A 27834-nucleotide genomic window follows, 5' to 3' on the forward strand; every position below is an offset into this window, starting at 1 on the left:
AAGTCTTGTAGCAAGGGAACGGGGAAGCGGGACAGTCTTAGAGGGCCAGCTGGCACGCCACCCACCCTGCGCACAGTTCTCAATCCTCGAACTGGGGGGCACGGGGGCTGGCGATGGGACTTGCTGTCCTACTCACTTCGGTTTCAGATGGTCGTGAGGGTAGCGTTGATGGTCCAGCCGGACCGGAGAGTTCTTCAAGCCGCGACGAGGTCAGCAGGGCTTGGTCAGGAGGACTTTGTCGTACTCGGAGGCAGGTGGAGCCGCGACAGCGTCCGCAGGGCTCTGGATGGTAGCAAGTGTCTCTCGTTCTAAAGAGTGGGCCGCGACAAGGTCAGCAGGGCTTCGATGGTTCAGGTCTTGCTCTTCGAGAGTGAGCCGCGACAGCGTCAGCAGGGCTCTGGATGGTAGCAAGTGTCTCTCGTTCCAAAGAGTGGGCCGCGACAAGGTCAGCAGGGCTCCGATGGTTCAGGTCTTGCTCTTCGAGAGTGAGCCGCAACAGCGTCAGCAGGGCTCCGATGGTTCCGTTCCGTAGATTCGAGGATGAGCCGCGACGACGTCAGCAGGGCTCGTGGGTTAGAGTCTGTTCTCCTCAAGGTCAGCCGCGATCAGATCAGCAGGGCTTTCTTGTCCAAGATACAACTGCCGACTAGATGGAAGGCAGGCTGTCTTATAGTTCAGGAGCTCTTTGATGTCCGGACCCTCAGAGGCAGGAGGCCGGAGGTCCGAGGGCCAGGCGCCTGATTGTCTGGGCGGTGGTGTCTTTGATGTTTTTGGACCATGCGTCCAGGGAATCCCAGACGCCCATCAAGGCCTGGAGCCAGCTCACTAGGAAGCCAAAGGTGCGATCGAAACCAGCCCCCAGGGATGGTTCGGAGGTGTGAGGACATCCAGCTCCTCTGGAGGGGGCCGGAGGTGTGATGGACACCTTGGTTTCGGGTATTTGGGGAGTCGTTCACCCCCCTGGGGGAGTTGGGCGCGCCAGACGCGCACACCTAGCTGCAGCCGGGAGCGGCCAGAGGCTGCCGAAAGGGAAGAAGGCGGCCGGCTGGCCGGGGTGGCTAAACATGGAGTCTGCCGGTCACGTGCATGGGTGCAGGCACGCGGTCTGGAGGTCGTTTCAGGTCCGATGTAGGAGTCTCGTGTATAGTTATGGGTGGACGGGAATTAGTTCTGTCTGTCGTTCTGGGTTATGGGGGGTCAGCGAGGGCCACGCCACGAGGCCGGGTCCAACAGGCGTCATAAAAGGCCTTGGAAGTTCGTCAATCCAATTGTCCCACAGAGCTATAAAAGTCTGGAAAATTGAGGCACAAGAACTGGTCAAAAAAAGCAATCTAACATGAGTATCCCTGAATTGAACTATTTGCACACTTGCTACTTGCACTGTCTATATTTTTTGTAACATTTCCTACTGAATGGTTTGCACATTTTTCAATTGCACTGATACTTTTTAAGATTGTCTCCCAGTCTAATTAGCAGATCATTGTCTGAGGATGGGACCTCGTTTAATAAACGGCTTTCCAATGTATTATGTACTAGCAGCCCGTTCCGACGTTGTCCGGGTATGAATTGCTGCCGGCCAGTAGTATATTGTTTTGTAGGATTTCTTTTTGATAGCATTTCTTATCTGTGACAGGCCTGTAAAATGCTCCGATTCACAGTGCACTGCTGATGCACTTAAGAGTGCGCGTTCAGTGGTGTGTGAACTCTAGTTTCCCTACTTTATTTTTCCTTGCAATATTATGTAGCGCGAACTCGACAACATGGCATGAGCACAATTTACATTACAGAAGAACACATTCATTTGTGGTAGGCACGGGAAGACAAAGCGATTTGCCTGGAATCACAGGATGTTGAGCTGATGTCCAGATTCGAACGTAGCTCCCCACCTCTAAAGTTCGCAATTCTAGAACTTGTGGCAGGATGTGTTTCTAAAAGTGTATGTCGGTGCTGGCCATCAATGAGAGAGACCTGTGCATTTTTCAAATGGGTGGTGAAAAATATGAGTATGTTGCTGGAGATGTGGGCCGCCGTGCCACCAATGTACTTACTGGGGGAGGGTAAACACCCATTATTCCGCAACTTTCTTTCCGCATACCATCACTCCGCATACTTTCATTACGAAAGTACCATGACTCCGCAATGCCATTATAACGCATGGCATTACATTTTATATACTTTTACCACGCATACATTTACAATGAAATTCGTTGTAAATGCATGAATGGTAAAAGGATGTTTTTTTTAATGTTTCGATAAGGTAAGTATGGGTATAGGGGTATATGTTTTGGGGTACGGAGGTATATGTTTTGGGGTGTTTGGGTATTTTAAGGGTTCAGATATAGTTTTGGGTTATGGGGTACAGGGGTAGTTTTAGGGTTTAGGGATAGGTATGGGTTTTGGGGTACAGGGGTATTTTTAGGGTTCAGGGCTCGGTTTTTTGTTTTGGGGTATTTTTAGGGTTCAGGGGTAGGTTTGGGTTTTGGGGAACAGGGGGATTTTTAGGGTTCAGGGGTAGGTTTGGGTTTTGGGGTACAGGGGTATTTTAAGGGTTCGGGGCTAGGTTTGGGTTTTGGGGTACAGGGGTATTTTAGGGTTCAGGGGTAGGTTTGGGTTTTGGGGTACAGGGGTATTTTTAAGGTTCTGGGGTAGGTTTGGGTTTTGAGGTACAAGGGTATTTATAGGGTTCATAGCTTGGTTTGGGTTTTGTGGTACAGGGGTATTTTTAGGGTTTAGGGATAGGTTTGAGTTTTGGGGTACAGGGTATATTTATAGGGTTAAGATGGGTTAGTGTTTAAGGGTGTTGGGGTATTTTAAGGAGTAAGGGTGGGTTATGATTATGGGTTTCAGGGGTATTTAAAGGGAGCAGAGTGGGATTATCACACGACATGAGACATGGCATGAAGGGCAAGACGTACCACACGCCCCCGTGTTTGTCACGCCCCAGCACACGCCCACAGCACAAAGCAGACAAGCCCACAAAGGACTACTTTGCTGGCATGGTTCTTTTACCTTTTAAATGTATATGGTGGGCGTCTGCATAGCCTATGTCCTTCTGCTGCAACTGCCCTTTCCAACGCTGTATTGGGTGTTGTGATTGGTGCTGTGGTTCCTGAGATTACCCACCTCAAAGGTATGGGCTCTCTCTTTATTATATTAGTATGGATAATGGTGGTTTTCCCACTCTTTTATGATTTTTAACAAAATCAAATAAAAGTATTATTGACTTGACTTGACATGCTCTTCCTACACATGCACACAATTTCAAACATACACACCCTCTCTCTTACATAACCACACTCAAAACTGCAAGCACACACACAACATACATACATTTTAAATAATTATTTTTACTTACCTCAGTTGCCAGGGAAAGTCATTTCCAGCTGTGTGTACTCCATTTTTTATTAAACTAATAGTGAATAATGTAATAAAGTATTGTATTAATTGAGATAGCCGAGTTAATGTGCAGGCCCTAGAAGCCCCCAAAGCATAGAATTTCATGGATTAAAGGTGACAGGCTATCAGAGGGGTGGCGCAGTATGTCATCAGCGCACTGTGAGAGTAATAGAGGACAATGCCTAGGTTTTAGGCCACAATGTATGTGCTTTTCTTGGAGGTGACGGACTAGTGTGTGCATTGCAATGATGAAAATTAGAGGGGGCAACCATGTCGTGTTCCCCTAGCTTCAGAAATAGAGCAGGAAGTGAGTCATTCACTGTCAACTGTACCACTTGGTCAGCATAGAGGAGCATCACTGGGAAATTAAGCCACGAGGGAGGCCTAGCTTGGATAATGTCTCTCTCAAGAAGGGCCACTCCAAGATATTAACCACCTCCTTGGCTGCCAATAAAACCATTGTTGCAGGGGTCGTTGGGGAGATCCCATTTAATACTGCCAATATTTTCCACAGATTCGATGAGGTGGATGGGGGGGACAAAACTTGATTAGAAGGGAGAAATAATCTGTTCCATCAGTAGAGCCAGTTTTGTAACTGGAATTTTGGCTAAAATCTTGTTGTCAAGCTTAAGGAGATAGAGGTGGTGGTAGGAGGCGCATAGGTGGGGTCCTTGACGGGTTTCAGGAGTAATGCGAGCACCACTTTGTGCAGTGTAGGTGGAAAGGTTCCTGCGTCAAGTGACTACAAATACATAGCAAGGAGGTGCAGGGCTAGTTGATGTTTATAAGCTTTATAGAATGCTCCAGTGAGACCATCCAGCCCCGGAGATTTGGACCCATCAAGGGCATCAATCCCCTGTATAAATTCTTCATAGGTAATAGGCTCACTCAGAAACTGTCTGTGATGCTCCGTCACCCACACCATCACAACCTTGGCAACATAGTTCTCAATCTCTGACTCTGTGTTTGTAGAGCGGGAAGTGTACAAATGGTCCTAATATCACATAAATTCAGCCATTAAACCCTCGTTATCAGAGATACTGTTCCCTGTTGCGCAGTCTATCCTAGTGATGTAGCCACTAAGAAGGTTGGGGCGAAGCATTCATGCCAGGGTGTGGCTAGGGTATTCCCCCTCGCCATATTGTCTAGCAGTAGAATGTTCCCCATATATACTATCTATCTATCAGCCAAGTCTCAAAACTAAAATAGCAAGATCAATGTAACTGGAGGTAGCTACCAGGGTGGTAATCCAGCCGATCTATACCACAGAGCTCAGACTCGACTCTAGTCAATTTGGAGCATATATCTCGGAGGTTTCCGGTGTGTTTTGAAAAGCAGATACCATGAATGCAGGCTTTGAAGGCCTCCCAGAGAATGGCCTGAGAGGAGACCATGTCACCATTATGGGCAAAATACTCGGTGATAGAGTCATGTAGTTCAGAGCGGAACACAGGGTCATGGAGGGAATTGCCAGGGCATCTCCAGCTGTGCTCCAGTCGATCATCATAGGGATCTGAAGCACCAGCCGAACTGGACAATGGTCCATAAAAGTGCAGGGCAAGTGGCTCACCTCTGTTGTCTGTTAGGAAGCATTTGCAGATAAAAACCAATAGTCAAGTCTCAGGTATAATCGGAGGAGAAGGAGTAACACATGTGCCAAGCATCGGTCAGGTCCAGGAGTTTACAGTGTTTTGGAAAACCTCCAGGGTGCGTGGCTTACCACTGGTTTGTGTACTGGTTGAGTCTACCAAGGGGTTTTGCACCATGTTGAAATCACCACCCATGATAATAAGGTCTTCTAAATGGCCCACATGTGTGTATAGGTTGTGAAAGTGCCACTGTCTTGAGGAGTCACTGCAATTTTTCCAGGCGTTTCACCTCTGTCACCACGCCATATTCCAGCCCAGAGATTTGCTCCTCAGCAACATCAAAGGCCAGATGTAGGTAACCAAATACCGGTCGGTAAAGATCGAAAATACCGAATTTCGGCCTTTACCGACCTGTATTTGGCTTTTGAGATGTAGGGGACATAAAACATCCGAATCGGTAAATTTACTGATTTGGTAAATTTACCGAATCGGAAACCTCACGAATCGGTAAATTTACCGAATCGGTAAAGTTTCCGAATCGGTAAATTTACCGAATCGGTAAATTTACCGATTCGGAAATTAAGAAATGGTAAAAATGACTATTGAGATGTAGGTAACCTCTTAAATACCGAATTTGCATGAAATTCGGTATTTAAGAGTCTGTATTTACCATGGATTGAAATCAGGTGGTAACCAGGTCCAGGCATAAAAAAGGGCCCAAAATGCAACAGTTTCACCAGAATGGCGGCATTCTACGTGATTGCGAGGCGGCTACGTCTACAGGCAGAAGGAGAGAGGGTCTGGAGAAGGGAGGAGCAGGTGCACAGGCAGAGGATCACCCTATTCCAGCTAACTGAGCCAGACATCCTACAAAGGTACAGGCTAGACCCCCAAACCATCCTGGACCTTATCAGGGACCTCCACCCACTGTTGGACCACCCAACCCCAAGGGCGCACGCAATCCCATCCCATGTGCAGGTGCTGTGCAGCCTACACCTGCTTGCATCTGGGAGTTACCAGAGTGTGGTTACTGCAGTAGGTGGGGTGTCCCAGAGCTGCCTGTCCCGTTTCTTTAAGAAATTCCTAGACGCCATGTTGCAGAGAATGCATTGCTACATCAGCTTCCCTGCAACGCATGCAGAACTGCTCAGGACCAAGACAGACTTTTATCAGATGGCGCATTTCCCCAACATCATTGGCTGTATTGATGGTACCATATACCAATATGTCCACCTGCTGCCACAGAGTACATTTATAGGAACAGGAAGTTCACCCACACCATAAATGTACAGGTGATCTGTGATTCCAAGTACCTCATCACGGACATAGTAGCCAAATTTCCCGGGAGTACCCACGACGCTTACATCTTCCAAAACAGTGGGATCTACGCACGCCTGACAGCGGGGGAATTTGGCGAAAGATACTTGCTAGGTAACACACTGTGTGAAACTCCCTTGATACATATTGCAGATGGATGTGTTTGTGTGCATGTGAGTAATGTTTTTTTCTTGTAACAAATAGGGGACAGTGCATATGCCCCCCGGTCCTTCATCCTCACACCCTACCTCAACCCTTCAACACCCAGCCAGAGGAGATATAACAGGGCACACAAATCTACCAGAAACATTGTGGAGCGCACCTTTGGTTTGTGGAAGAGCAGGTTTGGCTGCCTACATAAAAGTGGAGGGGCCCGCCAGTACACACCAGTCATCTGCTGCAAGATGATTGCAGCCTGTGCAATGTTGCATAACCTTGCGGTTAAGAAGGGCACTGAAGTGGATTTCTCTGATTATGAGGACCATGATGACGAGCAAGCAGTGCCTGAACCACACACAGCTGGAGTTGCGACACCAACTGATGGCAGACACAGACGGGAAGAGATCATACACATTTTTAAGTAAGTAAAGAGACACAGGTGGAATATGCACCCAACGTAGTTTAATTGTGTCACCACGTAGGTTTCTTAGCCCAAATGTGCAACACAAATTATTTACATTCGATGATGTGAGTCCTGGGTCACTTCCCCATGAACTAAAATACTCATTTGCGTCCACGCTTGCCAGTGCCAGTTGTTTGGTGCTCGCTGTGCTCACTTTGCGTTTGGGCTGTAGCCTCAGCGTGGCGCCTGCTGCTCCTCCTTGTCTCTACGACAAGGGAGCTTGCCATGCTGATTCTACTTGTGTTCCCTTCACTCTCTGGCACATCCAGAGCAGCAGTTTGTGCTGTTTGTGCATTTATCAGCGCCTCAAGAGCACTGGTCATTCTGGCCATGCGCCTAGTGACCTCATTACTGTTTTGGGTTAGTCCCTCCTGCATGTTTATGCTTCTCCTGTATAGCAGGGATGTGGCTGTGGCCAGGCGGTTGATGGCTTTATTTTGTTGATGCGCACGCTGCCTTTCCTTGCGCCTTGATGCAAATTCATTGTCTAGTTTGGTGCACAGAAGCTGCACCAATTGTGACATTTCACGCATCCCTGCAGCCATCTCTTTGTTGACATCTACTAGTTCTCTGATGCCCTTTCCTATGTCTCCCATGTTGTTGTTCAGGTTCCTCATTTGGCGTTGGCAAGACATGATGGCCTTTCCCTGCATCCTCTCGATTTTTACCATGCTCCCCTCCAGGCCATGGAACCCACTTGGACCCTCCACACGTGCAGCTGCACTGCTTTCTTGGACTCTGCTGTGTCTTGCGCCAGTACGTCCCACCTCTGCACTGGACTGCAGTGTGGCAGAGCTACCATCCACAGGCAAGGTGTGTGTGTCTTCCCCCTCCATGTCACCTGCTGATGACTTCATTTCCAATAGTGGGGCCACAACATGCCTCCTGCTTGGTTGTGATGTAGGTGTTGTCTCATGCTGTGATGCTGGCATTTCTGGCGATGACAGCAACAGAGGGGATTGGGAACATTCTGGGGATGCCTGCAGCTCTGGAGCAATTTCTGTGTCTTGTGAAGGAGGATGGCTACTTGGTGCACCTGTGTCCTGTGATACATTCTGTGCACTTGGACCTGGCTCCTGACTCTCATCCCTCTCTGGTGCCGTGCCTTCAGTCTCCTGGGACCGCCTGCAAGATGTGTCACCTGTGGACTTATGAGCGTATATTAGCTAAGCGCTACTGTCTCACAGTCACTACAATTAAATCTTTTTCACTATCGCTTTATTCTGTCTGCAATCATTTCCCTAACTTGCTGGTTGCTGTGCTTTATGACATGGTCTTTAATTTCCTGACTACATGTCCCATGATGCATTGCTCCTGTATAGTGCTAGCAGTACTGGACTGGGGTTTACTTAGCCACAAAGGGTAAAGGTAAGGATGATGGTGTGGGGGGGATTGCTGTGCATGCGTCTTACCTTTTCTGCTTGCAGCTCTGGCTGAGCTGTCTACTTCTCCCAGTCCGCAGACGCTGTCAGGTTCTATGGTTGAGGCCACCATCTTCTCCAGGTCAGTAAGGGAGGGTGTTGGGTTCTTCCCTCCACCAGTTTTGGTTGCCTGCTTGCGGTGTTCAGCCAATTATTTTTTGGTTTGGCTCCTGAGGTCATAGTACCTCTTTTTCAGGTCCTCTGTGTCTCTGGTAGTCACTACAACTGCATTCACTTTGTCAAGTATGTCCAGCCAGAGTTTCCTTTTGGCAGATTCTGCCACAGTGAGGGACTGCCTGCCAAACAGTTTTTGGTGCACCATCAGCACCTCCTCAACAAGGACCTGCAGCTCCATGCTGCTGAATTTCAGTTTCCTCCTCCTCTCTGGCTGCTCTTTGTCTTTGCTGCTTGACATTTTTCAGATTTAAAAGTGCACAAAACTCTTTCTGCTGCTCAGGGACTCTCTGCTCCAACTGCCTCTCCAGAAGCTTCTAATTAGTTGCACCTGCCTGTGTAGCCACTTCCTGGTAGGGAGGAGGAGGGTGGTAGCACCTGATTGGCTGCCTACTTAAGTTTCACTTTTGTTTGCTTACCGATTCGGTATTTACCAAATCGGTATTTCCTATTCATTCCTATGGGCCAAAAGGCCCATAGGAATGAATGGGGAATACCGATTCGGTAAATAACAATTCGGTAAATACCAAATGTCCGATTCCGAATTTTACCGAATCGGTATTATTTACCAATTTTTTATCTACATACTATTTACCTGCCGTGAGGGCAACGGCTGCTGCTTGTAGCTCCACAGAACGCCAGGGAAACGCCGTGAAGGGAACGGCTGTCCATCCACGCCGCAACATCGCCTGCAGCCACCGCGGGGCCAAAACTACACCTCCCAGGTGCCCCGGCAGCCGAGTGGCGTCCCTGACGCCACCTTTGCGCCCGGAGGCGCCAGAAAAGAGAGGAGCGCCGAGCGCTCAGTGGGTCGCCTGATTTCATCGATTACCTGCCGTGAGGGCAACGGCTGCTGCTTGTAGCTACACAGAACGCCAGGGAAATGCCGTGAGGGGAACGGCTGTCCCTCCATGCCGCAACATCGCCTGCAGCCACCGGGGGGCCAAAACTACACCTCCCAGGTGCCCCGGCGGCCGAGTCGCGTCCCTGACGCCACCTTTGCGCCCGGAGGCGCCAGAAAAGAGAGGTGCGCCGAGCGCTTAGTGGGTCGCCTGATTTCATCGATTACCTGCCGTGAGGGCAACGACTGCTGCTTGTAGCTCCACAGAACGCCAGGGAAACGCCGTGAGGGGAACGGCTGTCCCTCCACGCCGCAACATTGCCTGCAGCCACCGGGGGGCCAAAACTACACCTCCCAGGTGCCCCGGCGGCCGAGTCATGTCACTGACGCCACCTTTGCGCCCGGAGGCTCCAGAAAAGAGAGGAGCACCGAGGGCTCAGTGGGTCGCCTGATTTCATCGATTACCTGCCGTGAGGGCAACGGCTGCTGCTTGTAGCTCCACAGAACGCCAGGGAAACGCCATGAGGGGAACGGCTGTCCCTCCACGCCGCAACATCGCCTGCAGCCACCGGGGGGCCAAAACTACACCTCCCAGGTGCCCCGGCGGCCGAGTCATGTCACTGACGCCACCTTTGCGCCCGGAGGCTCCAGAAAAGAGAGGAGCACCGAGGGCTCAGTGGGTCGCCTGATTTCATCGATTACCTGCCGTGAGGGCAACGGCTGCTGCTTGTAGCTCCACAGAACGCCAGGGAAACGCCATGAGGGGAACGGCTGTCCCTCCACGCCGCAACATCGCCTGCAGCCACCGGGGGGCCAAAACTACACCTCCCAGGTGCCCCGGCGGCCGAATCGCATCTCTGACGCCACCTTTGCTCCCAGAGGCGCCAGAAAAGAGAGGAACGCCTCTCGCCCGCGAGTCACGCGCGGGAGCGCCCGAGCGAAGCCCGGGCAAATGGCGGGCCCTCTGTGGCCCTCAGAGGCCTGAGGAGACTGGACTGGGCCAGGGACCTTATATCCTTTAATCTGGATATTAACTGTTTACTACCTACGTGAGACTTTATTTTTTACATCTGTGTTTTTCTTGTGAGTGAGTAGTGTCTCTTAGACGACTTTACATATTGTTTCATAGCTATATAAGATGTCTAAACCCAAAAATGCTAAACCTGCCTCAGGCCCCGGCATCATTGAGAATTATATGGTGAAGAAAGTAAGCCAGATTAATAATGAACTGCATGCATCTCTAGGGAAGGGTACTCCGCTACCGGGTCTGCCTGAGTTGTCTCCGCAAGGGGTAGACACAGAGGCTGAGGTAAATAAGAGTGGTGCAGTTAGAGAAGATCTGTTGACGCCCACTACGGTGAGTGTTGAGGTACACTTAGACCAACATGCCCTGTCAAGTGAGGAATCAGGAGAAGCTCCGCCTGTTTCAAGGCCAGTGCAGACCTGTAGGAAAGTACAGCAAAAACGGGGGGGGGAAACATAGTACAAAAAGAAGGAATCTGGATGGAAAAGAAACTAATGGCCCAGTCATAAACCCCTTTGTGTTTACCGGAAATAATGAAAGTGGCCTTAATATAAATGTTGAGCAGTTTGCATCCCTTATTAAAAATTTAGAGGTAAAATTAGAAGCAAAAATAGAGGAGATGATTAAACCGCTGACTATTCAGATAGACACCCTGGCTACAGAGGTGGCTAGGCTTGGCGGTCTGGTGTCTACACACTTGGCGGCAGCCACCAGTGTAAGGACTACGGCTGGGGGAGGAGGGCAGGAGGTGACGAGTACTAAAGTTCATCAGAACACTCGTAATACTTTTGCAGTAGCCACTACTGTGAATGAGGTACTAAGTACACCAGCCACTCCAGTAATACCTGCTCTGTTGACACAATCCAACTCAGCCCCGAGGAGCGGACTAGACTCAAGGCCCCGAAGGAGCAATCGCTATTTGAACTTACCACCTGACTGTGCACCGTTTGTGGCGGTATTGACTAATGTTCCACCTTGCGGTACCCATCCTGCCTCACCGCATGATGAATCGCACGCTTCATTGAAAAACAAGACAGTCGCCTGGCTCAATAAAAACTGTGGTTTTCCCATTTCATATTCAGATCAGATAATGGTAGTAAGGAGGGTGAACTGGGTAGGCCCGTCCAAAAAACTGGGAAGTGGGGATTGCATTGTTGTAAATTTTAAACACCCCCAAAATGTGGCAACTGTCCTCCTAAGAGCATCTTCACTAATATATAATGAGAACAGTATATGTGTGCGCCCATTGGGGTACTTCTACGCCCATTTGTGCAAACCCCCCCAACAGAGGATAACTAGGCGGGTGTTAGAACCCCAGACCCCGGTCATGGACTCACAATTTTTATATAACATTGTTAATCCTTGTGGGCCTGGAAATGTGACCGAAATCCAGAATAGGGTTACTAGTGCTGGATGCTTCCGCCAAGGGTTTAATGTCAACACACAGAATAGGTATGATGCTCTATCTGGCCTTGAGATGTGTGATTGACGTGAGGTACCTGTGGGTCAGGGCACTGCGGCAATAGGTGAACTAGCATCCGCCGAGAACTCACAGGACATAGCACCTGGATGTCTTATTGTCTCGTGGAATATTGCAGGTTTGGCTGATGAAAATTGGGTTAACTATATAAAGCAATTCAAGGTCATCTGCCTACAAGAAACTTGGCTGGTAGAGTGTGATCTCTTCTTGGAATGGTATAAGGCCTTTTATGTACCAGCTATACCATCAACAAGAGGCAGACCAAAGGGGGGACTTGTGATTTTTGTTTCTATTTTAGGTCCATGCAAAATTTGTATAATTGCATCACAGCATTCTGGAGTGATGGGCTTAGTTTTAAATGGAGAAAACTAGCTGGCTGGCTTGGTGAATTTTTATAATGCCATTAATGTTAGTGCAGCGTCTAGTCAAATATCTGTATTGAATGCTTTTATTACCACTTCTGTGAAGGATTTTAGTCATAATCTCATGATCATGGGTGATTTTAATGTGCATCTGTATGGTGATCCTTTGAAGAAATGTTTAACAGACTTACGGTGTGAGCGCTTGGGTGGTTTACATATGGAATATACAGTGGATGGGGAACTTTGAAATGACTTAATGAACAAGTTGGACCTCTCACTGGCCATGACACTCAGGGACACCTTAAAATGATTTGATACTCCTACTTTTAAAGGGCATGGAAGGGGCATTTTTATTGATCATATGTTATTCTCATTGACAATGCAGACATTTTTGGACTTGTTCAACATTGTTCATAGTGAATTCAGTGACCATAACTCTCTAATAATTTGCTTGAAGGGACTGTGGATTAACAAGGAAAAACAGAACTGTAGCTCAGGTAGGCTGTGAACAACAGATGGGAGGCGGCGACTTAAATGGTCAATGGTTACTCCAGATCTACTATATAAAAATATTGTGGATAAATGCACTGAGGATATTAAGAACTGTACACATGAGGGGGGAGATCCCAGGCAGGTCCTTATTGCATATCAAAACCTGTCGGAAAAGGTGTCAGAGATGATGATGGTCCCCGTAAAGAACTTGGTGAAAGGGGGGCCTAGGTGGTTTAATCACGATTGTTCCAAAGCAGCACGCAACCTTAGGCTAGCTCTGTCAGTTAACCCGAGAAATCAGGAGGATGTAAAATTGCGCCGGAAAGAATATAAGTCTGTCATCGCATCTCATAAGGAATTTTTAAGAAAAGAGGCTTGGGACGAGATACTTGACCCCTCCACCTTAAAATGTAGCTCTAAATTCTGGGCGTTAGTTAAAAGACCATTTTTGGTTGAAGACCCGGGTGACGGTCTAGACTGCTGCATAACTAAGGAGGAGTGGGAACTTCATTTTAAACAACTGTACCATTCAGTGGACTCTGTAACAGCTGATTTATCACCTTATGTTGAGGAGGCATCATTAAGTTTGACAGAAGTGAGGTTATGGAGGCCATAGAAGGACTTACAGCTAGGAAGGCCCCAGGACCTGACGGGATCCCTCCGTATCTGTATAAATTTGATCCAAGTTTCTGGGCACCTATTCTGGTAGCTGTATTTAATGCAGCTGCTATAGCGGGCTGTCCCTTGTCTTGGGGATTATCAACAATCGTCCCTGTGTTTAAGAAAGGGGACAAGGGCAGCCCTCTGTGTTACCGTCCAATCTCATTAATAGATTCCATGGTTAAAATCATGGGGAGAATCCTGCTGCAGCGAATGTCATGCTGGACGGCTGAGAATAATATTATGTCCATCTCCCAGTATGGCTTCTGTAGAGGCCGTTCCACCATAACCCAGTGCCTTAATTTGTTTCTTGTACTGAGCAAATACATTGTTGTGCAGAAGGGAACTGTCCACCTTGCCTTCATGGATCTGTCATCAGCCTTCGATTGTGTTAACAGGGGAAGGCTGTGGCAGATCATGAGGGAGAAAGGTGTGGATATAGCGATTGTTGATTGCCTGGTGGACATGCACAGTAATACCAGTGCAAATGCTAGGTATTCAGCGAATGGAGACACCACTGGCAATTTTAACATTAAAAAGGGAGTGCGTCAAGGTTGCATTCTGGCCCCATTTCTTTTTAATTTTTATATTAATGACTTAGATGCTGCTTTACAGGAGGTACAATCAGACTGCCCCAGAGTTGGCAGGCGGGGTAATCCAGTTCTTTTATATGCAGATGATGCGGTTTTAATCTCTAGAACGGAAAAGGGCCTCCAGGCGCTCTTGAATGCTTTTAATATTTTTATGACTAATAGAGACCTATTGGTCAACAATTCCAAATCATATATCATGCATATTGGCTGAAAACCGAAAAAGAATTTTATCTTTAAATTAGATGATGTTTTGATCCCCACTACTCAAAAGTTCTCATATCTTGGTGTCGTATTTGACACAAAGCTTAGCTGGGGTCCTCACCTGGCTGGGAAGAAAGGGGAATTGTCAAGGGTAAATGCCTCTATCTTTAACTTTGCAACGAAATTGGGGAAGAAGCCAAATAATGCTATGATTAAACTTTATAATGCTAAATCGATAACTACCGCTGTATATGGCGGCGAATTATGGGGCTACGTAGATGGAGGACAGTTACAGGTCACTGAAAACAATTTCCTAAAACGTCTTCTCTGTGTTCCGGCCAGTACACCTAATCTGGCGGTACCCGAAGAACTGGGGACACAGTACTTATGTGATATATTTGCCCTAAGGCCGCTGACATGCTGGCTAAAACTGTGGTTAAACCAAGATATACCGCTTAACCACCTGACTGTGAAAGACCTTGTGTCTCAGGATAACTCAATGAGCATGCCCTGGCTAAAATACCTGAAATCCTGCTTTTCAAGGATTGGTTGTTTGAATTTGTTTGAAGACCCCTGCGGGATTGTAAAGGCGGATGTGGCAGCAATCAAGCGGGCTTTTTATATGGACAGGATGGCCCAAAGAGAAGAGGAGGAGCTTAAGAAACCTAACAGTAGGAAATATGTTATGCTAAAAACTTGTGACACTATGGAGCCATATTTGACATGCACTTTTACCTCTTATGAAAAATTTCTGCTGACAAGGTTCAGGTATAATATTTTTCATCATCTTTTAATTAGACCAAAGTCGGATATTTTTAATAAGACTGCTGCTCCCTGTGGCTGCGAAGGGAAGTCTCCACAGGATATGCTGCATTTTATATTTTTATGTAGGCTTTACGAATACCCGCGCAGACGTTACCTTGTTGCTCTTTTAAAAAAACTACATTTTAATCAAATAAGACCAGCACTTATGTATTTACTGCTTTTGCATAGTGTCAGTGTTCTTCATGTAATAGAATTTTTAAAATTAAATGTCAAACTGAGAAATTGCTTGGACCAGTGATTGCCTATCTTTTAAGGAACGATGAGCTTATCTATTGAAAGACCTTTTATCATGTTGTAAACTCAGTATTATTTGCACTTTATTGGTGAGTTTGTCTACTTACTCATTAATGAGACACGTATAATATGTTATTATTTATGTGATTATGACTTTTAAAGAATGAGTTTTTCAATGTATTGTTTGTATGTGTACTTTTATGGTGTGAAACAAACCGAAATAAAGTCTCTATTGAATTGAATTGAATACCGATTCTAAAATACCGAATCGGTAAAATTCGGTATTTTAGAATCGGTAAGTTAGGATTACCTACATCTGGCCTCATGACCCATCATGAGTACTATGAGTACTATGAGTACTATGCAATGAGTAAGCAAGAGAGAGGCAAAAGAGTTTGTTGATTGTGATGAGGGAAGTCAACAACAGTAGTCACCACCGGGGAGGGGGACCGGTGCACTAGCAGGAGGTCACCGGGCTAAACCCTGAGATATGGGCCCAGTTGCAAGGTTCAAAGAAATGGCATCTAGTGTGGCGCAGTCCTCCAAGTGCACCAGTGATTCAATAATGCTTCACAGTGGCAGGGATCCGCAACCATGGAGTTGAGGCATTACCTAAAACCCTCCCACAGCCCCCCAGGGCCAGTGTCCGATGGCTAGCTCAAGGCGGGCGAATATCCAGCGAGGTACCACACCTCTCATGGGTGGGAGCGAACATAAGGTAACAAAGAAAGGGAGTCCTGGGCAATGGCCGCCTAGCTGAGCAGATACAGTATCAGGAGATAAAAGAAGGAGTAGTGGGGGGGGGGTCTCCGGTGGGCAATAATGGCAGGAGAGAGGCACAGTGTTGCCTTCGCTGTGCTTCAGGGAGCCGATGGAAAGTTGGCCGCGGTCAGGCCTCAGCTGTGGGCCGATCTGCACCGGTCGCATTGCATTGGGGCAGATGCTCCACGAAGCATTCACAGGCAGCAATGCAATTCGCCCCCAGGTCAGTGAGTCCTACGTGGTATAAGAGGGGGGTGGGGTGCACTCGCCAGCTGTCTATCAGGATTGGCGGCAGGAGGCAATGACTGGAAGCGTAACCCGATAGTGTGGTGAGTGGTGCTTGCTGCAGCCAGCTGAAGGCAGGCACGATGAGAGTAGCAGCCGAGGGTTTCAGTACAGCTACAAAGGCACTGTCTGCTCCACTGCAATGTAAAGGGGGGAGTTCTGGGCTGCGGTGAGACTAAATAGTCTCTGCCTCAGGCTCACTTGCGACCCCTGTCGCCATTAGCCCTCCGAGCAGTGCAGAGCAGTAAGCGCTTCCCTCAAAGTAACGGGGCTGTCAGGCCAGCCAGTAAGGGACATATTAGCAAGGCCAGGTGATAAATATCACTAAGCGCACTTAGAGCTAGGATAATTATCGCCGGCCAACTCTGAATTTTATCACAGAGATAGCGTGCGATCAGAAACGCTTATCTCCAAAGTGATCAAATTCAGAGCGCAAGCTGCCAATTGTGAGATTATCGCTGGAAATACAGCGATAATCCCACAAGGTTTGGCGATAGCTTGCTGATAGAGATAGACATACTTAGCCATGATATCCACCCTACATAGGATATCATGGCTAAGTCAGAAAAATACCAGACGTAAAAAAGCAGTGTTAACCACGGTTAGCGATGCTTTTTAGGTCGAGGACAGTAGGCTGTGCTTGCGCAGTTTGGTCCGAAGATTTAATGTTTTTTAGTTAGGGGGCTTGAACCCGCCCCTCTTCTCCATTGGCTGGCTTCCTAAACGGAAGCCGGCAATTGGAGGAGAGGGGCATCACTCCATTCAAGCCCCGTCTTTTTCGGATTCGGGGCGTCTTTTTTACCTTCTTTCTTGTTTTCTTTCTCTCCTCTTCCCATTGGATGGAATTTTACCTTCCAGCCAATGGGAAGAGGAGAGAACGAAAACCACGCCCCCGAATCTGAAAAAGACGATGCTTGCTATGAAGTGTAAGCAAATCCCTCACAAACTCACATTTGAAAGACTGAGCCTGCACCATTCAATCAGGCAGAACACTGAATCCCCATGACCCACTAAAGGAGGTAATCTTGCTGTTTGTTCAACTCACGAGTGTTTTAGGAATACTTGGTATGTATATAACTGAGAAAAATACACAACGCTACCCATCCCAAACTGACTATTTCTTAAATAGTCTAAAAGACCCTGCTTTAACAACCGCCCGCCAAACACCCTCTTCGCGCCTGACTCTCAAATCACCCATCCAAACTCCTCACGCAGAAAAGGTCTGCTGGGAATTGTAGTGTTTTCGGGCATGCCTTCAAAAACTGCATGTGGTATGGCGTCGGTAAAAAACTACAATCCCCATCAGCTCCTCTCCCCCTCGTTCCTACAGGGCTAAGAGGTGGACTACGTCGCCGCTTGCCTCAGCTGTTAGTGACACCCTCCTCAGCGCCTGGACAGAGACCAGGAGAACAACACGTAGAGGAGGAGCAGCTTGGTAGAGAGAGGGAGCTGCTGCATGGCCGGAACGGGGGAACGGAGCGGGCTGGGGGCGCGAGGACCTCCCATGGTGTCTGCAAGGTACCCGTGCTCTCTGGTCACTGCTCGGGCAGTATACCGGGGTAGCGGCGAGGATACGAGGGGCGGGTATATGAGGGGGCGGGAGGGAACTACGCCTCTGCGAGGACTGTGCGCTAAAGCCACGGTGTGGTGCAGAGTGCATGTGTGCGGTATCTGCAGTCTGTGTGCATGCCTCTGTCCTGGGCAGGGCTTGTGGAGGGACGGGATCACAGTCATGAGGAGTGCTGCGCTGTGCTGCTCGTGTGCTTTCTCTGCAGCACTCTGCTAATGCTGCTGCCGTGCAGCGCATGATCGCGGGAGGAGGGGCTCTGCAGTGGGCTGCACTCTGTCTGCAGCCCTTCTGATCGAGGGATGCTGTGACCTTGGGATTCAAGGGTTCGCATACACGTGATTTAGGGTTCCAGACTTCGAGTGGGTGGGTGGTGGTGCTGCTGGCTTTGCACTATCAATGTTCGCCGTTCTTTAACCCATGGTGCTGCGGTTCCTGTGCGTGAGACGTGAACGCCCCCACCCCGAGAACTCGTATTTGTGTATATCTGTACTCAGCCCCTTTAATCCATACAGTTTGTGAGTTTCGAAGGGCAGGGGTGTTTTCTTTGGGATGAACTGCATCGGGATGTGTATTCTTCTCTATCTTTGCCCCCATCCCGCACATGTATTTGAGGGCGGGGTGGTGGGAGTCTGTGCTCGGTGGCGGGCTGAGGTCATGTTTGGATGCTGTGAGAGGAGTACTTGGACATGGGCGGCTCTCTATCATCAACGGGAAAGGGTTGTGTACATGCCAGATACCTGCACCGTGTGTTATGCACAAATCTTTTTCATCAGTGTGCTTTACGTTCTTATGCGGTCTATTTGCATCCGAGCTGTAAAAACGACCAGTCCGACAAAAATTGTTCTTGTTGTGAACCTAAAATAAGTAATTAATCATATTAAACGGTTTGGCTATGTACCATGGTGCTTGTAACTTCAAGAAAAGTATTTGATGCAGGTCAGACTCGATCAGTTTAATGCTATCTTCTGATTTTTTTTGTGTCTTATGTCATGAATACAGCTCAGTGATCAAATCTATTCTCCACATTTAGTTGCCACACCTTGGCACCTATATTATTGGGCCAAAGGAGAGGCCAGACAATGAATGATCATGGAGCTCATACTACCTCAGAGGAGCAGCAACAGAGCCGAGGAGAGGTGCCAGGGGATGGTGAGTGCAAGGGGTCTGAGTGCTTCATGAGGCCTGGGGCTATGTGTGTGTATGGGTGCCAGCTCGGGGGATGAAGTGGGGAACCCCTTCAAGAGTATTCATATTTGAAACTGGTAGAATAGTGGTGAAATCTATTGTCACCAAGTGATATACAGAAGGCCTTTTCCAACAAGAACAAAGTCATGGCCTATATTTAAATGTAATTCTAGAAGTTGGACGAATGATTCTTTCTCACAGAAATGCTTTATTGTGTGTGTGTGGGGGGCTCTGTGTGTGTGTGTGTGGGGGGGGCTCTGTGTGGGTGTGGGGCTCTGTGTGTGTGGAGCTCTGTGTGTGTGGGGCTCTGTGTGGGTGTGGGGCTCTGTGTATGTGTGTGTGGGGGGCTCTGTGTGTGGGGCTGTGTGTGTGTGGGGCTGTCTATGTGGGGGGCTGTGTGTGGGTGGCTCTGTGTGTGTGGGGGGGCTCTGTGCGTGAGTGTGTGTGTGGCTCTGTGTGTGAGTGTGTGTGTGGCTCTGTGTGTGTGTGTGGCTCTGTGTGTGTGTGTGTGCGGCTCGCTGTGTGAGTGTGGCTCGCTGTTTGTGTGTGTGTGGCTCGCTGTGTGTGTGTGGGGGGGCTCTGTGTGTGTGGGGCTCTGTGTGTGTGTGTAGGGGGCTCTGTGTGCGTGTGTGGGGGGCTCTGTGTGCGTGTGTGGGGCTCTGTGTGTGTGGGGGGGCTCTGTGTGTGTGTGTAGGGCTCTGTGTGTGGGGGGGGCTCTGTGTATGTGTGGGGGGCTCTGTGTGTGTGTGTGGCTCTCTCTGTGTGTTTGTGTGGCTCTCTCTGTGTGTGTGTGTGGCTCTGTGTGTGTGTGTGGCTTTCTGTGTGTGTTGCTCTGTGTCCGCAAATACTGTCTACTACTCTCTAATGCTCACCTATTGCCGTTGTAAATGGCAATACCATTTTATTTATGTTTTTTTTAAAAAAAGATAAAAAATATCATGAGCAATGCCAATAGCTCTACCTTTAATAATGCCAAGACCATTGCAATGTAAATGCTTGTTTTGTCTCTAACAGGGTTAGCGATATTCTTGGTAATAGGAGAAATATCGCTTAGAGACATTTCTCCTATTATTTTTCTCTGGAACGCCCCCTTTGCATCTCATTAGAGATGCAAGGGGAACTGTAGAGTAAAGGGGTGCTAACATGCAAATTTGCGTGTTAGCACCCTGTTGCTGATAGGGCGCTAGTTTTATTTTTGCTTTTTTGGCTTTTAAAGCCAAAAAAGCGGAGATAAAGCCCTTGTAAATATGCCCCCCCTAAGTGAGGTAGACCTCATTTCCCAGCATTACGCTTTCATCGACTTATTCCCACGGTGCAGATGGGATCAGATAGCATGTGAATCAAGCATTTAGCATGCAGGGCCACAAGAGCTTACAGACAGTCGGCCATCTTGGTCGCTGCCATGGCCATGCCCCCTGATTTTAAAGCATTATCAACCATGTTCTATAATCACTGAAAACTTGGAACACAGATAGAAGACACACCAAATATTCTTTAAGTTGTCCGGCAATACTCTTGTCATGAATACAGAGCAAAATAAATGAAATTACAAAATCCACTGTGGGAATATCCGCCTGGATTTCAAACTAGGCTAACCTGGTCTCTTTGATAGATATGTTGTGTAGCTAAGGAGCAAATACATCATTTTAATTAGGCCTGCCTACTGAGGTTCCAAACTTTCTCAAGGTTATGCATCTCTGCAAAGTGCTGCAGTATGTACATATAAATGTTTAACTTTGGCTCAAAATTGTTCCTGACAATTTTCTTACACTGGGGGACTCTTTTGCCAGCCAAGCCTACTTTTAATGGTGCAAGTTATGAAATTGCACAGTAGCTTTATTATTTTTTAATTTTTTACAGGGTAGAAGGTATCATTCTGTGGTACATTCCTGGGCATTTTTCATAGCACATTTTGCACAAATATGCCATATATTGTACATGCTAACGAAAGTGCCACATTCATGGTATCTTCCACGTATTTTGTGGTCACCTAAAGTACATTTGTGTGCATTTGCAGACATTAAATATATTTGAAAAATACTATTGCGGTCACCTGCATACCTGGAGCATTCAAAGAGTTATTATGCCAGAATATTGAGCAAAGACATATCATGCTACAAAAATATCATACCAAAAATACCGACTACCAATATATAATGAAGATAGGTGTGTATAAGCAACCACAGATTTACTATTCTTAACTCCACGTCACCTTACTTTTAAGCCCTATATATTGTCAAGGTACATATATGTGGAAATAAGTATAGTACACCTAAACTTACCTGCACATACTTACATTGACAATATTTTGATAGTTGACATTTAGGCTACAGCATTTTGGCAGGACTGTATTAAATCCACAATATTGTGGTACCATACTTAGAAGGGATTGTGCAATGGAGTCATCTAATGCTATCTCTGGGTTGTCCCTACCCCTTTGGACTCAGCCATGCCAAAGCAAAGCAGTAGTGTAACAGATGCCCGCACCAAGCCTCTCAAGGGTTTGACTAATCTCTTGACATAGTCATTGTTATAGCCGGGTGGCCCACCATGATACATATTGTTATACCCTAGAAAGACAAAAAAGATATTCACTGGGAATGGATTGTTTCTTTACGATCATTCCACTCCTTTCCTCAGAGCATAGAGACAGATCAGCAAGAACCCAGGGCCGTTTCTACCATTAGGCAGGACTAGGCGGCTGCCTAGGGCGGCAAAAGGGGGAGGGCGACAAAATAACCTAGAAACGGCCCTGCGTGAGGTGCAGAAGAGGGCAGGGGTCGCCGTCGTTAAGCCCCTCTCTCAAGGTGCAGGGATCCCCAGCACTGACAAGGGAGTGTACATGTGAGGTGCAGTAAGGGGCTCACCAATTATGCCACTATCAGAGCGCAGGGACCCTCAAACTGGCCAGGGCGGCAAAATGCTTGGCAGAGGTCTTCTTCCGGTCATGCTCCTCATGCACACGCTCAGCCCGGAGTCCCTCTTTTGTCTCAGTTATTCGCATTCATTATTAAAAGGCGCCGGAAACAAATGTATCATAAATCTGGCCGCAAAAGTGGGTCGGTGGCCGGGAGAGGTGCCATACATCAGGCTCAGGACGGACGGGGGTGAAAGAGCTCTGCGCCACCCTGGAGCTGCGCGGCTTCAGTAATTCAGTGCGCCAAGAAGATTATACTAGTGGATCAGGAGTGCGGAGCCAGGCGCTTGCTACTGGTGTTTTCTGATTTCGTGGTGCTGTTAATAATGTTAATAATGTGCTACTAATTCCCAAAGGGTTTTTGCAGGTATGTGATTATCCAAACTTTGGCCAAGTATTGTAGTTTTTGCATTAGGTGGAGATTGTTCGTGCTATGATTAAAGTAAAGTAACTTTTATAGCGTTGTTCTAGGTAGCACTCAAAATTACCATCTGTGTAATTTCCACGTATAATGTGATGGAGCAACAGTGTAAAGGCACCTTCAGAGTGATAAGAAGCAATATGTACACGTAAAAACATGGTAATTGCTATAATAATGATTAAATAATGTGTTATGATACTTTTCTCATGTATTAGGCGTCTCTCCTGTTGATATATATGTTTTTGGGAGTATTATGTATATCGTGGATATATGAGTGTGGGTTGCAAGTGAGTTCATTCCAAGGGAGAATTTCTCTTATATTTAAGTCATTTTTCTGGCACCCTATCCCTTGGATAGTAGGGCCACTCCCTCTTTCTTATGATACTTTGAGATATTGGAGCCTTTTAATGCAGTAGTATTTATATAGTTATTTGATTTCAGAGTTTGGGAGATAGAATTTGTGGGGAATAAAGCACAAGAAATAGTGGCTCCACTTGATTTAGCCCTTTCAATTGGAGGCATCTTATTTGGCGTGTCCTTTTTTTGATTAGGAGGAAGAAGATGGTGTATAATGTCATTTTTGTGACGATATGAGAGTGGAGCCTAAATTGCACTCTCACAAGAGGCATCTCATACCTTTTTTACACCAATTCAAGTGTTACTCCCTGGGTGGATTAATTTGGAGAGCAAATGAAAATTATCCTTCAGGAATTTCAGGCAGGGAAAAGTACGTTTTTAAAATGAACTTTTTCTTAACATTTATTTTATTTTATATATATTTTATTGGGATTTTAATCTCTATCCTGCTTTTCTACATAGGTCATCTAAGCCTACCACAGTGAAAAATAGCTTGTTGGTGCTAGTAATGTTAAAAGGACATTTTAACATTACATTTTTACTTGCCCTACTTTTAAATACCATGCACCGTGCCTTGTGGGTCACAAGGCCTACGTAGAGGTGACTTATTAATATTTAAAAGGGAGGTTTGACCTGTAAAAGGGGTTCATTTTAACAGGTCGAATTGCAGTGTGTAGCTGCCGCAGTCAGGCCACAATAGTAGGCTTGAAAGCCATGTTTTATACTGACTGTAGAAAATGGCACAATAGGTGCTCCAGTCCACTAGTGACATTTTACTTACTGCACTTGGTTACATTTTGTACCATGTACTAGGGTCTTATAGGTAAGTTAAATGTACCATTTAAGAATATGCCAACTCGACCATATTTAAAGGGGGAGCACAAGCACTTTACCGCTGGTTAGTAGGTCCATTTGAGAGCGGAATCATCTGAATTGATGGTCTGGAACAGACTTAAAACATGGCTGTTTAGTTCACTTTAGATTATTGGGGTGAACCTATGCTCTATATAGAATTCTGCTGCAACTTCGGTAGGTCAGACCCTAGTGCAGGGACAGACCGTATGGTGTAACCAGGCACTTTAAAAAACGCATTATTATTTTTATTATTAATAAAATGCACAGAGTTCTAAAGCAAAAACGTAGGGCCCAGCAAAAGGCGAAAAATAAGGGGTGGCCAACATGTGGTACTTATCAATGCCTGGTAATTAACGGGTACTTTAAATACCTCACCCTTTGTGAAAACAATGTGGTACTTACTGTAAAATGTAGATTTTGGCAAGATAAACACCAAAATCTGTATGTTATTCCCAAAAAACTTGGAATAGGTGGTATTGCATCTGATTAATTCCGTACTCTGGGAGTCTGATTTTATCACGTGAAATAAATAATACCTACTCATCCGACCCACTCATTACCAATGATGCCCAGAATTAGATAGATAAAACAAGTGCTTTTAAAAATAAGATATTTTCAGTAGCCTACAATTAGATTCTACCTAATAGAAACCTTTTTTTAATATAGGTTTTTTTTATAAATTTCCATAAGTACACACTCCGCAACTAAGCTAGTAAAACCTTTTTAAAAGAATACATATTTTCCACATGAGGCATTCAATGACTCAATCCATGGCATTAAATGACTCCATCCATGTCTCATACTGACTTCCACAGATTTGCTGACTTAACAACTGCACACATTTACATTTTTAGGTCGAGCTGATGTGGCATTCATGCGAAGCATGAATGCATCAGCTCGACAACTTATGCTGCCCGTATTTAGGAGAGTGGACATTAATCAGACGCGCGCTTTCCCATTGTCAGATTTCACCTCGGGAGCGCGCGTCTGATAGCTGCGCATGCGCGGTGCAAGCCCTGGCTCTCACACAGACACAGGCAGCCCCCACCCCTCTGCATGCACGCACGCACACACACAGGCGCAAGCCCTCGCTCACACACAGACACAGGCAGCCCCCACCCCTCTGCATGCACGCACGCACACACACACAGGCGCGCCCATGCACACGAAGGCACACTATCCCCTGCCTCGCATTCTCTCAATCACACACAGTCACGCATGCGCACACACATGCACACACACGCACGCACACACGCGCGCACACACTCCCACCCCACAGGCACGCACAGACTTCACATTAGCCCTGGGCCCCACTCACCGACTGCGCTCTTCCGGCGGGGCTCCTCTCGCGCTCCGCTCCTCACGGCGCGGCGCGTCTCGTCTCGTCTCCTCTTCTTAATCGGGGCTCCCTCAGGTCAGAGGAGCCCCGCAACAGGCGCCACACTCCTCCTTCTCCTAGGACCGGCAGGGCGCTCCATGCGCCGGCGTCTCACGGACCTCAGGAGGCTGGAGATCCGGTCGGCCGCGAGTGGATTGGCCGGCCGGCCAAGAGCTTCCGGGTCGTGTTCTAGGGGTGAATTCCTCAAACGGGCTCGTTCAAGGAGTGAAATGGAGGTATTGGCTAATTAGAGTTGAAATAGTTCTCATTGCGGAGAGCCATAGTCGCGTCCGCTCAGTGCCGCGATATTGTGTACTTTACTTGGAGGGTTTCAATATTTCTACACTTGTAGCCTCCCTTGGGACACTGGGTCAGTGACCGGCAGCCTGTGTGGGCAGCGCCAGGTGATGGGTCAAGGGATGGCAGCAGGGCACTTTGCCAGAATTGTCCATTGCTGGTGGCCGGTTTTGCGTTTCGAGATTTCATAATAACGTAAATACGCAGCATTTTAAATGCAACTCTTGTTTAATAATTGGTTTCCCCCCTCAATGTTTTTTAATAATTAGTTCCCGCCGTTGCTGTTTTTATTTTTAAAACTTTCCAGATGATGCTATGAACACGTAGGCAAGTCCGGGTTCCGAGGCTTTCTCCGGTCAACCCGTGAGGCCCGCTTTACTTGTGGTAATATAGTGATGAAATTGGGCATAACTGTAATGGTGGCATTAATTGGGAGTCCCCCGAGGTAAAGTTCAAACTTATCATTTTGGGACACGCTTTACTGTGTCTGTTAAGCTTGTCTGTTCGTGCTCTGATGAAAGGGAATGTAGCGGGAATAAGAGGGTACAGCTTTCAGCCTTTTCATTGTCTGCACTGCTCAGATGGCTGACCTAGCTAGAAGCACTTTTGAATTCTCACCTTCAGTGTTGAGGCAGGCACCTTTACCCCTCTGTCAATCTCCGACCTCATGTGTAGTGCTGCTCCATGTGGAATCTATGTCAGCCACAGTTTATGCACAAATGTCCAGTGGTTCAAGGTCCTATGCCAGGTGCTACACTGGTGTTGCTTAGTATAACTAAGAATCCTTTCTAGAGCTGTTGCTAATGTGCCATCTTCGAAATCTGAGTGCAAGCCACATCAGTCAGGCAGCAAGCAGACTTTTGTCTGCACTGTAGAGGTAATCAGGAGTAGGCTGCCGCCCATTTGGCGCCATTAAAAGAGCAGCCCGGAACCTCCTTCTTGCATGTGTGCACTGCTTCAGAGATTAGAACTATTACCCACTAGCTCTGTCACACTTTGAGCAGATGTGCACCTGTGAACATGTAGGTCTGGATATCAAGAGAGTTAGCGCCTATTTATGTTCCCTATTGGAGAGTATCGGCGTAGGGCTCGGAGTATCGTGCACAGCTTTGCTGAGGCAATTCTGTCACGTTATGCCTCCCTGGTGGGCCCCCACTGCAGCACAGATGCCAGTGTTGGTCCCAGGGGCCATAGCCCACTTTTCTGCTCCCGTTGCTAGCAGATACATGAGTAAGGCTGCCAGGCTATGCTGTCTGCTCAACAAACAATGCTCGGCTGTAGCGCGCTCTCTCCAAAGTTGCACAATCGGCACTAGCTGTCACGTTTCGGATTGCCCAGCTCTCCCATGTTGTTGCATTCCTCTCTCCTTCTTTTGCCTCATTTTTCGCTGCACTACTATCAATTTCACCTCTCACACAATTTTTCTCTTTCTCGGACACCACACTTTCCCAAACAGACCTTTATAAGAAATGCTTCTTGTTTGTCATTGGAAGCCATGGCGTGGAATTGTCTTCCTCTATCTATAAGCAATATCTGATGGTCTCAAACTTGCTATAAAAACCTACAAATGTGGCTAGTTCAAAGCTCATATGTAGGACTCTGCAGCTTAATTCCTCAGCCGATCGATGTACCTTGGGGTATTCGTTGCACTATATAAATCTCACTCATTATCATGCTAACTGCAATATTCAATACATTTTACTAGGCTTGGCAGAGCCAAGCATTCATCTTTCTCCCATCTTTCTCCCTCATAGGAAGTCCCTCCATTTATGTTATCAGTAGTGATGGAGGTGGGATGAGGTGAGGGGCCATGGGAGTAATGGGGAAATTTGCTTCATGCCACGGCTATAGGAACAAGGTCATGCACACACAGCTTTGCCAGTGCACCCCCATGTCGCTCAGAGCACTCAGTAACTTGGGCACCAGGGCACACAAACGCTGCTTTGCCAAAGTATCTCAATGACACTCAGCAAACATGACCTTCCAGGACTAGGAGACACTGCTCTGCCAGGCCACGAGCTTCCGCTCTACTGAGACAGACACACAGCTCTAACAACACACTCACACACGCAGACACACACACAGCTCTGACAACGCCCACTCACTCTTGCACACGCAGATACACACACCGCTCTGACAACGCGCTCTCGCACACGCAGACACGCAGTCCCTCACCCTCACACCGTCTCACCCTCACCCACACACATCCCCCTCACACACCTGCTCACCATCACACCTCCTCACCCCCACCCTCACACCCAGTCACAACTCCACACCCTGACAACCCCATACACTCACCCACACCCTCACCCACACACCCTCACCCTCACCCTCACACACCCTCACCCTCACACACCCTCACCCTCTAAAATAGCATAGCAAAACAAAACATAGCATAGAATACAGCATGTCTCCGTACCACCATAGCATCGCTCAGGGGCACCACAACATCACTATGCGCTACCATAGCATCACTGAACGCCACAGCATCACTCGTTGGCCATCACATCACTCAGCGCCACCACAGCATCAATTTGTGCAACCATTCAACAACACCTAGTTCAAATATGTTCTCT

At 47.4% G+C, this 27834-nt stretch overlaps 1 protein-coding gene across 1 annotated transcript; it reads right to left on the reverse strand.

The window, feature by feature from the left end:
* Positions 1 to 7025: 7025 nt before the first annotated feature.
* LOC147683392 (uncharacterized) lies at positions 7026 to 9883 on the reverse strand. Its single transcript, XM_086942528.1, has 2 exons — positions 9826 to 9883; positions 7026 to 8065 (listed from the first exon to the last, which is right to left on the reverse strand). The coding sequence occupies exons 1-2, from the start codon at positions 9881 to 9883 to the stop codon at positions 7026 to 7028; spliced, it is 1098 nt and encodes a 365-aa protein (XP_086798654.1).
* Positions 9884 to 27834: the final 17951 nt, after the last annotated feature.

Source organism: Lissotriton vulgaris, chromosome 11 (assembly GCF_964263255.1).
Source record: "Lissotriton vulgaris chromosome 11, aLisVul1.2, whole genome shotgun sequence".
Lineage (NCBI taxonomy): Eukaryota > Metazoa > Chordata > Amphibia > Caudata > Salamandridae > Lissotriton > Lissotriton vulgaris.

Coding starts and splice junctions, on each gene's coding strand:
- LOC147683392 (XM_086942528.1), bottom strand. CDS start 9,883: ATGGCGTTTCCCTGGCGTTCTGTGGAGCTACAAGCAGCAGCCGTTGCC. Junction 8,066..9,825: donor AGCCGTTGCCCTCACGGCAG/GTAATCGATGAA, acceptor ATAAGTCCACAG/GTGACACATCTTGCAGGCGG.